At 48.0% G+C, this 16408-nt stretch overlaps 1 protein-coding gene and 1 long non-coding RNA gene across 5 annotated transcripts in view; one reads left to right on the top strand and one right to left on the bottom strand.

Moving 5' to 3' along the window:
• Positions 1–16408, top strand: part of MYO1E (myosin IE) — a 200610-nt gene that overhangs the window by 172078 nt on the left and 12124 nt on the right. For all 4 annotated transcript variants that reach the window (XM_037004271.2, XM_073211921.1, XM_073211920.1 and 1 more), the window contains 4 exons: positions 1761–1907; positions 3370–3527; positions 5516–5608; positions 6800–7001. In XM_037004271.2, coding sequence (XP_036860166.1) covers positions 1761–1907; positions 3370–3527; positions 5516–5608; positions 6800–7001 — 600 coding nt within the window. The remainder of the gene's footprint in view (positions 1–1760; positions 1908–3369; positions 3528–5515; positions 5609–6799; positions 7002–16408) is intronic.
• Positions 3537–11802, bottom strand: LOC140843170 (uncharacterized). Its single transcript, XR_012120715.1, has 3 exons — positions 11673–11802; positions 9222–9479; positions 3537–5217 (listed from the first exon to the last, which is right to left on the bottom strand). It is a non-coding gene; the product is annotated as an uncharacterized lncRNA (long non-coding RNA).

Here is a 16408-nt window from a genome sequence, read left to right as displayed (position 1 = left end):
CACCGAGATCGTCCCCCAAGGCTCCCTCTGCGCATGGAAGACCTCCGGGCCTGCAGACTACCCACCCCACCCTTGTCCTAGTCATGGGACAGAGAGACCACAGGAGTTGCCATTTAAATGGAGCGGATTTTACATGGAAGCAGAATCCGTTGTTTCAAAGGGACTTCAGTCCTCTGCCCTTGCCTCACTGTCTGGCTTTGTCACGGCACATTTGCGACCCATTGGTGTGGTGGTGTCAGTGGCCCCGGGAGCAGGGCACAGCTCCTACGTGACACAGCTCATTTTCTACACCTGGAGAGATTGTTACTGTAGTCAGTTCATTTGAAACAAGTTCACTTTGTTTTTTAATACTTGGAAAAACACCATCCTTAATGAAATGTCGTTCTTTAGAGCGTTGTCCTAGATACTTGACGGTACTGCTTGGAGGGAACTGTAACCTTGTATATTATGAAGCCTTTGGACTGATGGCCTCCTTTTCAACCAGACTATACATCTCACAGCTGGGAATAAAAATTCTCAGTTGTATGTGTGTTGCAGTTTCCATAAAGCCTAGTTAGCTTGGCCTGGAGACAGAACTGTGTCTTGCCAGTCCCCCTGCCACTAAGTATTTTGCCCGGGACTTGGTCTGCCTTGGCCTCTGCTCCAGTCCTCCTGCAGCCCCTAGTTTTCCCTCTCCTTCAGGCATGAATTTCCCTCAGCCTTACCCTGTCCACACCTGCCGCTCCCCCGAAGGTGTGTTCCTTCCCTGCCACACAAAATTCACTAGCTTGAAGGTGTCGGTTGTGTTTGCCTGCTGTGTATGCACCTGTCTTGTGTATCTGCTCTTTGGTGCGTTTGTACACTGAGCAGCACCTGGCTCACGGTAGCAGCAGAACACGGAATACCCCGCGGCTGCTTGTAAGCACGAATGAAGCCCAGGACTGGGGTTTCCCTTTTGATAACTGAGCTTGCAGCTCTTCATGTTAGGGCTTATGACAATAGCTACTATCCTACAAGTTAGGGTTTATTGGTTACAATAGTATCATAAAGTCTACTGCCTTTGAACTTAGGTGGAACTGTTTGTTTTCAGCTATGTTCATTCTGGGTTTTTATGATTTTAAGAATACAGAAGTTGAATTTGAAAATGGACTTTTTTTTAGTACAAACTAAATTGTCCTTAAATTCTTGATTTTAAAAACCATGTGGGAGAAGTATTTTGATTATGCTTTTGGTGGGCTATGTAAACTTTCTAGAAGCAGATTTCAGCAATTTCCTTATGTTATTCATTGTGTTTTGTTTTCAAGATTACTGCTTAGACAAAACTGAAGGAACAAAACAGCAGCAGACACACAGACTCCAAGAAGGGACTAGCGATTACCAGAGGGGAGGGGTGGGGAGGGGAGGTGGGGAGGGAGGGAGAAGGGAATAAGGGGCATTATGATTAGCACACATACTGTAGGTAGGTCCCGGGGAAGGCAGTACAGCACAGAGAAGACAAGTAGTGACTCTAGCATCTTACTTCACTGATGGACAGTGACTGCAATGGGGTGTGGAGGGGACTTGATAATTTGGGTGAATATTGTAACCACAATGTTGCTCATGTGAAACCTTCATAAGATTGTATATCAATGATACCTTAATTAAAAAAACAAAAGGTGACTGCTTACAGAAGGTTTCTTGTAGAAACCTAGAGCTATCTTATAGGATTGAAAAACAGAATGGAAAAGAATAGTGGAGTAAACAAATGTGCAACTTCAGTAAGTCTTTCCATCTCTTTGCAGTACCATGCAGGATGACATTTTTATTCTCCATGAGCAAGAGTATGACAGTTTGCTTGAATCCATCTTCAAAACCGAATTCTTGAGCCTCTTAGCAAAGCGTTATGAGGAGAAAACCCAGAAGCAACTACCTCTGAAATTCAGCAACACGTAAGTTGGAATCTGGGGTTCAGGCCTCTCAGTACAACTGGAGGGAGCCTTGATCTCACTGCTGGGGTCCGGCTGAGAGGAGGGGAGGCCTCCAGGGCGGGGTGGGGCCCTGACTGGCTCAGGTGGCTTCAGTGAAGCCCAGCCCTGGGTGCCTCTGTTCCCCATGGAATCTTACGGCCTACAGGAGACAGTGTCCCAACAGTAGTCAAGGCTTCGAAAAGGTCGTTTTTGCATTTTTGTGAAATAATGACTTCATTGAATGGTGTAGTTTATCATTTGGACAGTCACCAGAGTGAGACAGGAAAAGGCAAATTTTTATATATCACACAGAAAAGAGTATCTTCTTTAGCAAAACAGACGGAAGTAGAATAAGGCTGGAAGCAAACGAAAGGGATTGCAGTGGGAACGTAAGTTCCCAGAATCAATGCAAAATATACCTTATGGTAGAGCATTTCGGCTTTAGTGAAATGGGAATTGCCATACTATAGAGCTTCTCATCTCTTGTTTGCAGAGTGAGAATTACTTAGTTTTTTTACCTATAAAAGTGGGGATGTCCTCCATCTCTTCCTGCTCCCACGGATGAGGCCTTAATCCCACGATGAGGGAAACACTATCGCTAATGCTGCTCTGGTTGCAGGGAAGCAGAAACTGGTAGCAGTGACTTCATGACAGCTTTTCCAAGGAACGATTTTGCCATCCGTACCAAGGGAAATTATTTTTGTCTGGAAATTTGTGATGAAGGAATATCTCAAAAAAAAAAAAGGAAGCAAATGTATAGCTGAGCTACTCAACAGAATAATAGGCAGCTACTTAAAATTATGATTTTTCTGTTTTGCAACATGAGAAAATACAAGTTTGAGAAGCAAAATATAGAATTGGATGAGGTAGACATATAGGCAAGATGAAAAATAAGAACTGGCTGGGGAGTTTCAGAGCTGCAAGTACTCCTCTCTGCTGTTCGGATTTGGTGGCTAGCATGGGCTTCTCCCTGCCTGCGGCGGGGTGATGGTGGACTAGAACTTCCCTAAGGAGGAACACCTGCCGTGCTCAACAGATGTGGGCTATCTTGTGTCTGGCATCTCTCAGTCCTCCACAAACACAGACCCAGGGAAATCAGAGAGAGGCACAGTGACACACCACAGCAGGTGGCCTGGAAAGTGTCCCCTTCCTTCTGTCCCCTGGGCAGCCCCATCTGCGTGCACCTGACAGAGTGACACTGGCACCTGTAACCACCTCCCTCACCACCCAGCTTCTCACAAGTGCTGGGCCCCAAATGCCTCTGGGTGGGTGGGTTGCCAGCTGCCGTGCCCACCCTCAGGCCCTGTGCTGGCCTGAATGATCCAGTCTTGCCTTGATTACAGTGTGTTTGCCCCACAGCAGAGTTCCATGCTGGGGCCTGTGGGTGCCATTTTCTCACTGCTTCATTCTAACTTATTAATTCCAACAATTTTGCTTGTCACAGGCTTGAACTCAAGTTGAAAAAGGAGAACTGGGGTCCCTGGAGTGCAGGGGGCTCCCGGCAAGTGCAGTTCCACCAAGGCTTTGGTGACCTGGCCATCCTCAAGCCCAGTAACAAGGTGCTGCAGGTCAGCATCGGCCCCGGGCTGCCCAGGAACTCCCGTAAGTGTCCGTGGGCCCCTCGGGCAGAAGCGCCGCTGCGCTGCTGGGCTCTCCCGCCCGGCCCTCCTCCAGCCGCTCTCCCCAGCGCGCACATGTGCACAGATCTGCTCCCGGTTGCTGCATTCTTCAGAGTGACATGTTTCAAAGGAAACCAACACCGAGGCAAATCAGGCTAAACCTTGTTCAGTGATTTAGCTGCTAAGTGTCGTGTGTCTGGCATTACAATATTAATTGTGTTTAGAAACAAGTTAGTTTGTTGGCTTCAGATTTCCTAGGCCTTTCCAGTCAGATGTGGTTAACAGTACAAACCTTACCCTTTCTGCCAGTTTTGAAGGAACTGACCACATTTACCGACTCCCCAGTTTCACTATGTCACTCACGCACATCAGGTCCGGCCTTCCCACCTCCCCTTTGGAGCGCTTCCTTAGAAGACACATGCTCTAACTCACGCCCCAGTCTGACTGCTTCACTGGCTTGTGGACCTTTTTCTATGTAGAAGTGATGTTTATAAAAATTACAGTGCCTGGCACAGAGTAGTCATATGTGCCCTGTGGATGTCTTTATAAAATCCAGCCCACATGTGGGATAAGGACGCGTGTGCCAGATACAGAATGGGCCTTCATGCTGTCTGTCTACACAGGTACACGTAGGCTTGCACTCTGGCTAATACAAAACAGATGAAGAGCCACTCAGAAATGCTGGTGTGTGTCTGTGTTACCAGTTGCTACTTGAGAAAACAGCAATTTTTGAAGAGACTTAAATAAAAGAGATGTGGGCAGGATTAAGGGAACGAAGCGGAGACCCAGAGACCAAGAACAGCAGGCCACCACTGTGACCCTGAGCCTGAAGGTCAGAGGGAGGGAGGAGGAGTTGAGCTGAAGGTGCAGGCAGAACAGATGCCCCCACCTTCTCTTTCCTCTGGGCCTCCAGTCTCCTGCCAGCGCCTCCCACTGGCCAGACGCAGCTGGCATGCAGAGGCCCCTGGCCCAGGGGAAGCCATCCCCTGGGCTCAGACCCCAGGACACAGCAGGGCAAAGGAGGAAGAGGACGGTCTTCCACAGGCCCCACACTGTCTGCTGCCGTGTTTTATTATACCTTCCTGAGGGGCAGGGATGTAGGTACTAAGAGGGAAACCCCCCCAGGCCACCTCCCCTTGGCAGGCTTGCCCAAAACCCCACGACCCAGCTGCTCCGCTGCATGTGTTTGTGCCTTGTCGCTTCCTGTCCCTTGTCTGTTCTCCAGCGCTCCTCTTTACGAGGAAGTCCCTCTGTACCTTCTTCCAGCTGGTTTAATCCTCCTCTCTTTCATGTTCCACTTGACACCTTCTTTAATGTTCCCTGTCGAGCACATACATCTCTGCAGAGATCCCTTCTGGCTGCCACAGCCCTGCCCTCTGGTCCTAAGTCGGGCACATGGTGAAGTTTCATTTAGCATGAGCTTGTTTTCCAGTTCTTCATGCCTTTGCAAGGGTAAAAATCTGCTACTACCTTTCATGGTCTCTGCTCAGTTGGAAGCCTGCAGACCATGAACTTTCGCACGGAGGTCCTTGACCTGAGCAGATAGGCAGTTTGTGCAGAGGTGTGAAGTGTTCTTGCCAGAGACCATGATGTGCCTCACGTGTCTGGCTTCTGTGCTGTGTCCAGCATATGAGGTCAAACATTAAAATGTGCCATCTGCCTCTTTTGAAGGCCTGCAGAAATAGAACCAGCTTTGTGAGATTAACACCTCTTTGTAAAGCCACTGTCTCTAACATTTAAAAACCCTATCTCTGTTAGAACATCCTCTAGCCCTTTACCATCCATTCACTGCCAGGATAGTCCCTCCCTCAAAAATATCCCTCTCCCACTGCAGCCTGTCTCCTGCAGATCCTGCAGACCATGGAAGACCTGGATTCCCAACTCAGCAGTTTTCCATAAACAAAAACCCATCAGGAACCATAAAACAACCAGTAATGGGGATTTTAACTTTGTCTTGCTCGTTTATTTCAGGTCCTACCAGAAGGAACACCACTCAGTACAGAGGTTATTCCAGTGCGACTCAAAATGCCAACTACCCAATGAGAGCTGCCCCTCCCCCCCCAGGTGAGCTACAGATGGACCACTAATCTGGACCCATACTTTGTAAAATATATTTGGGGAGAAATCCATTAGCCAGCAAACGCACACGACTTAGCCAGCCACGAGCCACTCCAGTGCCAGATGCACTGCTGCCAGCACAATGGCCCTACTCTTGACCCTAAAATTCAGAGAAAGTACGAGCTAGTGAGTCAGAACTGCGGCTGAGTTAATGATCGGGATTTCACTACCTTGCAGCATTAGTCCCTTAGGAAGACTTCCTACATCAGCAAGAGAAAAAAGAGCTCCTTGTCTATGACAACCAGTATACTGTCAGCTTGTAAGTTAACAGGATGTTGCCTTCATGGAAAAAGGAGTTTCCCAGGGGTCCCCCCACCACCACCAGCTCTAACAAAAAACCATGACGATAGACTCTTATAAACTAAGGGTTACCCCACCTATGCCAGAGTTCTTCTCTTAATTTGGATGGAAGAGGAGTTTTTGTGGGTTCACCAAAGTGTGCCTTGGGGAGACTTGTTCTCCTTTACTTTTGCCCAGATCTGTCGGTGGGAAAAGAGATAAGGGCTTCTTCATACATGGCATGAAATTATAATGCTCCTTTCAGCCAAGGCCCAGTGGTTTGGAGGCCAAACCATAATCTGGTACTTGCCAGACAATGTGACCTTGACTAGGAAAAGTTGTTTGGCTAAGAGAGTCTGCTCTATCCAGATTGATCCAGTCAGTGGTCGTATTTCCCCTACCTGTGTGGAGCGCTCCCTCCACCAGTAGCTTCTGCAGAGGGCTGTCCAGACAGACCCCGTGAAAATGAATCTCCAGCTGTTTAACAGCTGTCTGCCAGCCCTCTTGAATCATAACCTCATAATTTTTCTTAGACCCAAGAATATGCCTGCCACCTAGTTGCAGGCTTACCTTTCTTTGACTATGAGCTTTGAAACCCTTAACATCTGGCGATTCTAATGTCAAACTGAACAAGCATGGGTAATTGCCTGCTGGGTTCCGGACCCTTGCTGAACCGTGTATTAGCTCTGGTCCTCAAGAGTATATTAGCAGTTATGTCCTCCATTTTTTCAGATGGAGAAACTGAGGCCTTGGAAAAGTTACATAATTTGCTCTTGGCTAATAGACAGAAGAAATTTGGAGAGTCTTTTAGCAAAGGATCCGAAAATTTAAGCCTTATTTTCTCCTCTTTTCCTCTAGGATACCATCAGAATGGAGTCATCAAAAATCGGTTTGTGCCCCAGCCCCATGCTCCTGGCAACCAGAGGTCCAATCAGAAAAGCCTGTACACCTCCATGGCCCGCCCACCCTTGCCCCGACAGCAGTCCACTGGCTCAGACCGGGTGTCACAGACGCTGGAGAGCTTGGATTTTCTCAAGGTCCCAGACCAGGGTGCTGCAGGGTAAGACTACAGCATCCCGTGAAGCTGGCGGTCCCCGTTGCCATCAGCCACACCCAGGTTCAGGGCTCTCTCTGGGCTGTCTAAGCCTGATCGTGAAGTTCAGAATACAGCCAAGTTGATGGTACATGACTCCTTTTCCAGAGAGGGCTTATCTTGGGAACATCAGAAGAGGGGTCCCCTTCAGCCCCTGCGAGTACATTCCTGGGTGACCTTTTCAGCTCTCTGGCATGGTTGAGGGATAATGGAGGCTTTGATTTATGTCTGTGCCTGCAGTTGCATAAACACAACAGCTCAGAGAGTCATCAGGAACATGAAGGATGACATCCCAGCATTCTCTGAGATGTAGGTGCTCGTTCATGAACATGGATCTTCAGGGCTTTGAAATGAGAGCCTCTCTGCGTTTGTAGAACAGAAAGTGGAAGGTGACAAAAAAGAAACCCAGGCTTTTTAGCCAGAGGAAGTAAAGGTTTCTGGGACACTGTAGCCATTCGGAGAGTTACCAGTGTAGAAAGGGGTCCTGTGGAGTCACCAGACATACAACTAGGGGCCAACTTCCAGACCAGTGAGTGAACTCTGCCGGGGGTAGATTCTGACACAAGTAAACAAAAGGATATTCTAGTAGCCCAAAGATGAACTACCCTAGGATGTAAGGAGCACCTTGTCCCTGGAAGTTTTCAGGAACCAGGTAGATGTAAGTCACCAGGCAAGAGTATTGTAGAGTGATGTCATCAAATATAAGATAAGGGTGAGAACCCTATTTCCACCCTTTATTACCTGTCTAAAATCAGAACTGCTCCTTACCCTCTCTGATCCTCATTTTCCTCATCTGTACACTGATGTAATACCACCAAGCTTGCAAGGTTGTTGGTAGGACTAGAAATAATACACATAAAATGCCTAATATTTCACTGGGCATGTAGGAAGTTCCTCAGTCAGCTATAGCTTGATGGTGGGATGGTGGTGGTGAGGGCAGTGGTGGTACGACCATTGTCTCGTGGTGGTTGAACCAGTAGTGGCTTTTATGGAGGCTTCCAACTCTGCCTGATTCTCAGTGGTGGAATGATTCTCTGCTGAACTTGATAATGGGCCTGCTCCAGTCTGCTCTTGCCCTCCCTCATGCTTACCTGCATTTTCCATTCTCTCCATGTCTCTAGAATGATGAAGAGGTTTCATATGTGTCAGGAGACTTGGGTACAAAATAGAGCAGAGCTGGGAGAGAGACAACAGCACCTCTTTGTAGGTGGGCAGCCATCCGTTGACCTTTGTGCCCCACTGTGAGGTCTTCTCCTGCCTTGTCAGGTTCCTTCTAAAGACCACAGGTGCTGGGGAACCCCACCCAGTTCTCTCCTGGTGTTCCTTTCCCCTGGCAGAGGGGCCTCATGGGGGCCACGGATAGGAAAGCACCATAGTTTCATACTGATGGCCATCAGTAAAGTGGAGCTGCCCTTTGTCAGATCTCTCTCCCGCCTCTCCCCCATCTTGGGTAAATGACCATATCACGCCAGTTCTAATGGCCGTGGTTACCCAGTTGCCTTGGTCTGAAGTTCACAGACTTTAATGTGTTCCAGAATCACCCAGAGAACTTACTAGCCCACTTACAGAACTGCTGATTCAGTACATCTGGGGTGGGGCCCAAGAATTTGTTTTCTTCTTTTTTTGTCTTTAAAAAATCCAAGTGAGGTTACTTTTTTTTTTTTTTTTTAAGAATGTCCATTTCTACCAAGTTCTCAGATAATGCTGATACTGCTGATCCAGGAACCACATTTTGAAAACTACTGGTCTGAAAGCACGTGTGCTTGGATTGAGAAAGCCAGGGAAAGTTCTTTGTAAAAGTTAGTCAAATACTGTTGAGGCAACAGGATTTTTACTCCATAACCCAGACCTACACTGTTCAGATGGATACACAGCAAGCACTAAAATAATCCAACCACCCTTCCTGGGCCCGATTTGATGTCCCGTAGAAGGCCAGGGATTAAAATCAACCAACAAAATGCACCAAATCTCTTAGCTCTGTCTGCTAGCTTCCTACTTGCTTTGGTTTTGGCAAGCAAAACCATTTTTCCAGCCTGCTTTGCAAGTTGCAGACTTGCGCACCAGCCAGCTGGGAGCATCTGTCAGCCAAAACCTGGCAATTTAGGAACATTTTGTCTTAACCGAGGCTGCTCCCTTCCAGCCCTCCTCAGTCAGTCTCTACTAACGTCTTATCACACCCTTTGCTACCTTCAGGCCTAAAGGTCAGCATACAGGATGCCTGCTTGGCCATGGCTGTGAAGGTGGAAGGAGGGGGGCTTTGACCTTCACAGCTGTTGAAGATCTCGGACTGTCTGTTGTGTGTAAAACTCTTGGGCACACGGTGTCTGGTAGCTGCAAGAATCCCAGCCAGCCTCTTCTCTGCTTACTTTAATCTTCTGTGGCACAAACATTCCTTAAGAATTGTACTCTGGTCAAAGGGCTGGGCTCTTTCTCAGCATTTGTTTGCTAAAACACATAAAAATGAAAATTAAAATAATTCCTGCTGTGGCCAGACACCTTAGGCATGCCTTAGACACTTCAGGAGCCTCATAGTTACCTACATTTAACAACTTCTCTTTGCCAAGAAAACATGAATTGCTATTGTTCCACAGGAGGATGTTGGAGCAAACAGGGAACCTGGGGAACCCCTAACTGGTATGTTTCCATAAACTGGAAAACTCCTATATAGATATCACAGTGCCAAACAGCAACTTTGAATTTATCAGTCTTTAGAAATAAGATTCCCGCAGTCTCCTCCTTCTTGGGCTTTCACACCCTTGGGTTTATCTTTCCTTTTCCCCTCCCACCTCCCAGGGCACTTGTCTTTATAGACATATTGAGCATAAGCAATCATTTCTTTTGGATCATGTAATGTGGATAAAATCAAATGGTGTAATTAGCACCTCAAGTTAATTCAGGAAAGTCTTTGTCGGTTTATTTTAGGTTCAGTCAGTTTTTTTTTGGAGAGCCTGAAGTGAAGTCTTCACTAAATTAATTAGCATCCCAGCTGGATTCTTTGCCCTTTTGCCTTGCCACAGCTGTGACATTGTAGCTATTCTCGTCACTGTCATTGTCCAAGAAAGCTAAGGGAAATGTAGAGGGCATCATGATCTTCCAGTACCTTAGCATACCCTTTGAAAAGTCTGATGCAAGTTAAAAGCCTTCTGTGATTCTCAGGGAAAGAGAACAGGTTGAGCAAGAATTATATAAGCAGTTCATTCATTAGCCTTTGCTCTGACTTCATAGGACCACTTGATCTGCCAATCAAGTGTGCTTTATATTCTCCCCCTACAACTGAGATGCACATAATCTACCTCCAGTTCAATACTGGAAGCCTTAAAACCCAGACTGGAAATGTCTTTTCTGTTGGCCTCTTTAACCCTATAGTACATTTCATGGAGGACTTCAGGAAATTTCAAGATACTCCAGAGACTAGTCCAACTAGGAGTTGGAGAAATAGAAAAATATCGGAAGTGTTTAGTGGTGGGGCTTCTGGCCGTGCCACAAAAGAGGGATCTAAAGAAAAATTTAAATGTTGCCTGTGTGTCTCTTGACAAGATTCTCCTAATGAAGTCGTATTTTCAAGGGGCTTAAATTTTCCAACAAGTATCCAATAGCAATATTTCTCAACCCATAATCTACAGGAGCAGCAGCCATGTCCTTGGCCAAGCAGACATGAAGCTGAGGAATTCCTGGCATCCATCCCCACATTTCCAGTAATGTTTATAGATTCAACCTTTTGGAACAGAGCATATTTTAAAGAGCCAATGAAATAAAATGCCATTATTTTCCTTCTTAGAATTTCAAGACATAAATTTTACGTCTGCAGAACAAAGAAGTGATATTTGAAAGCTTAGTCCTGGCTTGCCCTGAAATAGACTAGGCTCGGCTGGGTGCCCCAGATGTGTGGCTGCTGCAGAGGAGTTTGCAGAAGGTTCCCTGGCAGTGTGCAGAGAGCAAGGGACTCAGAGCTGCGAGGGCCAGGTGTGAGCCTCAGTTCAGCTGTTCGTTCCTCCACTGACCCATTCATTGAATATTTACAAGCCGCATGCATTCTCTGTGCCATATGCTGGGCACAGGGGTCGTTTCACTAGTTACCAGCTGCTGCCTCGTGTTTGTCACTTAATCCTTCTATACCTTGGTGTCCTCACCTATGTAATAGAGATAACAATATAAGTTTAGCCCACACCTCAGGGTTTCTTAAAAATGAAATAAGGTCTGTGTAAACTGCAGAGCGCTATGTAACTTGAAAGTTTATTTGGATGTTTAATCAGTTATTCAGGAGCTTTTGTCTTGTAGTGAAATAATAATATTATACCAATATTGCAAAGTGGGTTTACTCTTAAGAACTCAGATCTTTGGCCTGCATAGAGCTCTGGGCTCTGTGAGGCTCTAAGCCTCAGGCATTGCTGGCTTTAACGGCGCAAATGGGCAGCTGAGGGAAGCTGAGGCAAGGGGACCAGTCAGGGAGACACAGGGGATAGCTGTGCCCTGCTCTGGGGGCAGAGCAACAGCAGATGAGAGAGCTGGGAGGGGGTATTGCCACAGACATGAGCTGCCTTTGGACGATGTAATTAAAGTCCAGACTCCTCCCGCTGTACTATTCCACATTCTCTTTCTAGCTAAACATCCTTTGCTCCAATCATCCTAGTAACTCACATGGCATGGGAAGCAACAGGTATCAGCCGGAGAGAGCAGATGAACAGACCGTCACAGGAGAAAGCTTTACTGTCACTGGCGTCATCTGCGGTTTGGTTTCCTCGTGGACTTTTGGCCTCTTGTGAGATTGAGCAGCTGTCCGCACGAGTTCAACTCGGCATCCTGATGTTTCAGGACAGAGACACCCCTTGGTCTGCCCCAGTCACCGAAACAGGTCTTTTTCAGCAGTGCAAGTTCACACAAAACAAGCTGGGTATATAACATGCCTGGTTACTCAGGGAACTGTGAGCTGTGGGTTGTCAGGTGATTGCAGTAGAGGTCACAGGCCCCACTCAGGAGACACACCTGCTGTAAAGACAAAAGGTGTCACTCAGCTGCTTCTTGTGTCTGTTTTCTTAATGGGAGTAGACACAATAAAATGGTTAGTGTATACAAATTACCCCGAAAATGATGGCTCAAGTAGTAATGGGAAAAAAATGACATTGAGCCACACTTAGATCTAATGAAACACTGGATTTGCTCAGGGATGTGGAGTTTTAAAACTATGTATTAATATATATGAAGTGCCTTTATTAGTGAAAAGACAACAGAAAAAATAACTGTTATTTCTGTGAGTTTGAAATTCTATAACACAATTTTCAATTACGTAGGGTTTAATTAGGAAGGCAAATACCATAAAATACCAGAAGTACCAAAATTATCTAAATGCACATAGCCATTACAAAACAAATCTCAGCAGAACACTCCAAAACGAGCGAGTGAGTCATCACGAGGGCAGCATGGGACAGTGGTGTGCTGGGAACGACTGGCTCCCTGGCAATAAAAAGGCCTGAGTTGTAACTGTTTCCACCGTACACACATATGCAACAGACACTACTTAAATTGCAGTAAAGGAATTAGGAAGGGTTATTTATTGCCTTTGCTTTTAATAGAATTTGTTCAGTTGTACTGTGTTCAATTTAATCTTTACTAACAAACGACCCACAGAATTCCTGGAAGTGTAACAACCTGCCCTCATAGGCTGGACCCAGCCAGTTCCAGCTGCCTGGACGTGAGGATCTTCCTGGCTATGCACAAAGTCTGAATCCCTTCGTCACTGCTTTGGCTGGTGGCCTCTCGGCTGCCAGTGAGGGCTGCCAGTGAGGGCTGCAGGCACCTAGAAGACCTCCTCCTTCATCAGTCTCGGGCAGCTCACGGAAAGTCATTTCTCTGCCCTTTGCCGATTACACAGGATCGCCACCTAGTGATGCAAAGGAGATTGCCTGGGTTTAGGGCTGAGCCTGCCTACCCGCTGGGAAACTGCTTTCCTCACCCACTGTTCTGGAAGGTGCGTTCCAGGTCCACAGTGTGGTGAAAGATAGAGACGGTGATGGCTCCATTGGCACAGACCTGGTTCCATGATACATCTGACAATGGAGATTTTGTTGAAAGCACTCTAGAAAGCTTTCTGAGAATTAGTGAAAGGACTTGGGGCATTGCCTGAATCCTTTTTCTACAGATGAAGATACTGATCCCTAAAGAGGTGAAGTGACCACCCAGCTCGTGTGCCAGCCAGTGGCAGAGCTGGGCCTCAAACCCAGTGCACTGACTTAGGCCAGCGCCCCTTCTCCAGCTGTACACTGTCACTTCAGCAGAACATGCAGATTGAGGCCACACAGCATTCTTGGGCCTGCTGCCAGGTGCAGGGGCTGCAGTGGTGAACACTCAGGGCCAAGGCCCCACCCCCGTGGAACCTGCTGTCCTGAGAGGGTGTCAGCCACATAGTGATGCCAGTCCTTGTTCCCCTGCATTGATCCCTGGCTCTGAGTGGGCCCAGGCCACCAGACGGTGCGGCAGGCGGGTGGAAACGAGATCCGAAGGCTGAGTGGGAACTAACAGTGCTGGCCGTGGTGGGGTGGGGACAGGCCAGACCAAGAGCCCGGGTTGGTCAGTGTGGCTGGAGTTCCTGGGGCCGCATGTGGAGGCCGTCGTCCCGCCCGATGAGGAAACGACAGGGAGTCCCAGGAAGCAGCTCAGTCGCCTCCTGGGAGTGTCGTCAGATGAAGAGGAGCCACATATGTGGAGATGCCCAGCACAGGGCCTTGCCCAGTGCAGGCCAGCTGAGGCGGGGTGCCCTGTGTTTCACACAGCCCCGGGTGGTCCCTGGTGACACCCCAGCTGTCAGCGCTACAGGAAGAGTGAAGACGTGCCCGGCTGTGAGCAGGAGGCAGGGGAACTGGTGAGAAGGGTGCGGCTGTGGCCGGCTCCGTGAAAAGGGGCTGCCCAGCAGCAGCTTGTGCCTCACCCCAGTCACTGTGGACGTTCAAGCAGGGAAGAGCCAGACCGTGGAGACCTCGTACTTGTCCAAACAGATCCTTTCCTTCTGCAGATGCAAAGCTGTTCTCCGCCTCCACATCCATTCCCTGTCGGACACAGTCCCTCACCCAGGCTCTGTTCCCCAGCAAACGACACCCCACCTCAAAGCCTGGACTCTCCCCACTCCCCACTGTGGGAGGCGGTGAACAACCCCATTCAGCCAAGTGAGGGAAGACCAGGTGGCTTTCCGTTGCCAGCATGGTAGCAGTTACCCAGAGCCTGGGACAATCAAACCAACTGTTGTCAGCGGTCTACAGGGGAACCCAAGTTCCCCAGTAATTCCTGAGGTTTTACTGTGATTGGGATTTCACTTATTATCCCGAAGGAAATAACCTTTGATGCCATGGGATCAAATACCATGCAATGGCTGTGTTCACAAAGGAGCCTAAACAGTCCGCTCACCTCTGTCCCCTCCTCCATCTGCCCGGGTTCCAGGGACACCCAGCAGCGGAGGGCATACAGGCTGGCCGAGGTCTCTCCGGGTATCAACTGTGCACTGCAGAGCCCAAGGAGGCCCATGTAATTTACCTGTATTTTTTTTTCTAAAGCAGCTTTATTGAGATAAAATTGACATACCATAAAATCAATCCATTTAAAGCACAATTCAACAGATTTTAGTATAGTCACAGAGTTAAGCAACCATCAACATAATGCAATTTTAGAACATTTTCATCATCCCCAAAAGAAACCTTCCCATTTAGCAGTCATAGCCCCAAGCCCTCGGCAACCATTAATGTCAGTATAGATTAGCCTTTTTGTACATTTCACATGAATGGAATCATCCTCCTTTTGTTAAATTTATGCCTAAATATTATATTTTTTTATATATTGTAAATGGAATTGTCCTCTCAATTTCACTTTTGGGTGGCTATGTACAAGGTCATTTCATCTGTAAAGAGAAGTAGTTTAACTTCTTTTCCAATCTGTATTCCTTTTATTTTTCTTGACTAATTGCTGTGGCTAGAGCTTCCAGTACAATATTGAGAAGAAGTGGTGAGAACTGACACCCCTGTTTTGTTCCTGATCTTAGGGAGAAGTGTTGTCTTTTGCCAGCATATAGAATGTAAGCTAGGAGGACGTGGACAGTGGGTCCTAACCCCGACCAGGGCCCAGAGGCTCCCATGAAGAAAGGTGGGAAGGAGCCAGTGTGGCCTGCAGAAGGATGTCAGGCTGGGAGCAGGCAAGCGCCCACTGGCAGGGACTTTTGAAGGATTTGGGCTCATTTCCCAAAAGCAGAGAGAAGCTGCTCAAAGAATTTTCAGTGTAAAGTGAAGATAACTAATAAATGCTGAGCTGGGGTGATGCTCAGAGGGCCCAGAAAGGAAAGAGCTAAACACCTGGCAGGAAAGACATGAAGGAGGAGGAACTGACGGCTTAGCCGGGGGCAGAGGAGCCAGGGAGTGCCTCCCAGGATGGCTGGGATAGTCCTGCCTTTTAGGGGGTCACCCACCTGTGTCTCCCCATTAAGAGACCCCCCCATGCATGGGGATCACACCAAAGTTCCTATAGTCTTGGGGTTCAGACACCTTATCAATCCACACTAATGATGGTAGGTTTTTTCCTTTGGACATAAAGGCCAAATCCCCATCTACAAGTATTTGGGGAGTGTGTGTGAGAGTGAGACCTGCACGTGCCCCCCCAGTCCCACTCCCTGGAACTACCAGTCTGCAGGCTCTCCTCCCTCCAGGGTGTTCGAATACACACACACCACCCCCAGTCCTTGCTGCTGTGAAATCAGATGACTTCTGGTGTCCAGGCTAATGGCTCTTATTAACCAAATGCTGACACATCCCTAAAATATAGGTTGCTTAATTAAAAACCTGCTTGCCCAGCCAGCTTTCAGAGAAGCAAGCACTTCTCCAGCAGGGAATAGGGATTTCCAGTAGGCTAGGGAGGAGGTGATGCCATGCTATTTATTGATCTATGATAAAAGAAAAGTGCTTGGTGGGGGTGGAAAGGTGGGGCAGGGGGTGACCTGGGAAGAATGGCGCCTGAGTAACTGGGTTTGCTCCCTCCCACAGAGGGAGCCCCAGGAACACGCAGGGAAGCCCGCACCTGTTGGGGACAGTTCTGCCACCCAGCTGGCAGCAGGGGCCCTGGCCCCCAGCCGCACTCTCCTGATTGGATTTGCTCGGCGGCACCAAGTTAGCATCTACTACCCCAGGACCTCAAGGACAGCGGGACTCTGGCCTACAGAGAACAGCTCACAACCGGCTGTGCTTTTTCCTTCCAGAGCTCAGCCTGAGGAAAGACCCTCCCTTTTCCTCCTTCCTCCCAACAGGCCGCCCCACTATGGTGGGTTCAGCCTAACCCTTCTAGAAGAAACCTTAAGCTTACGTTTCTTTTGTAAGCAAGGAAGTGTAGGCTTTACTTTGGTTTGT

The sequence above is a fragment of the Manis javanica genome, chromosome 8 (genome assembly GCF_040802235.1).
Source record: "Manis javanica isolate MJ-LG chromosome 8, MJ_LKY, whole genome shotgun sequence".
Classification (NCBI taxonomy): Eukaryota; Metazoa; Chordata; class Mammalia; order Pholidota; family Manidae; genus Manis; species Manis javanica.
The sequence above is the reverse complement of the archived record's forward strand: the minus strand, read 5'-3'. Positions and strand labels throughout refer to the sequence as shown.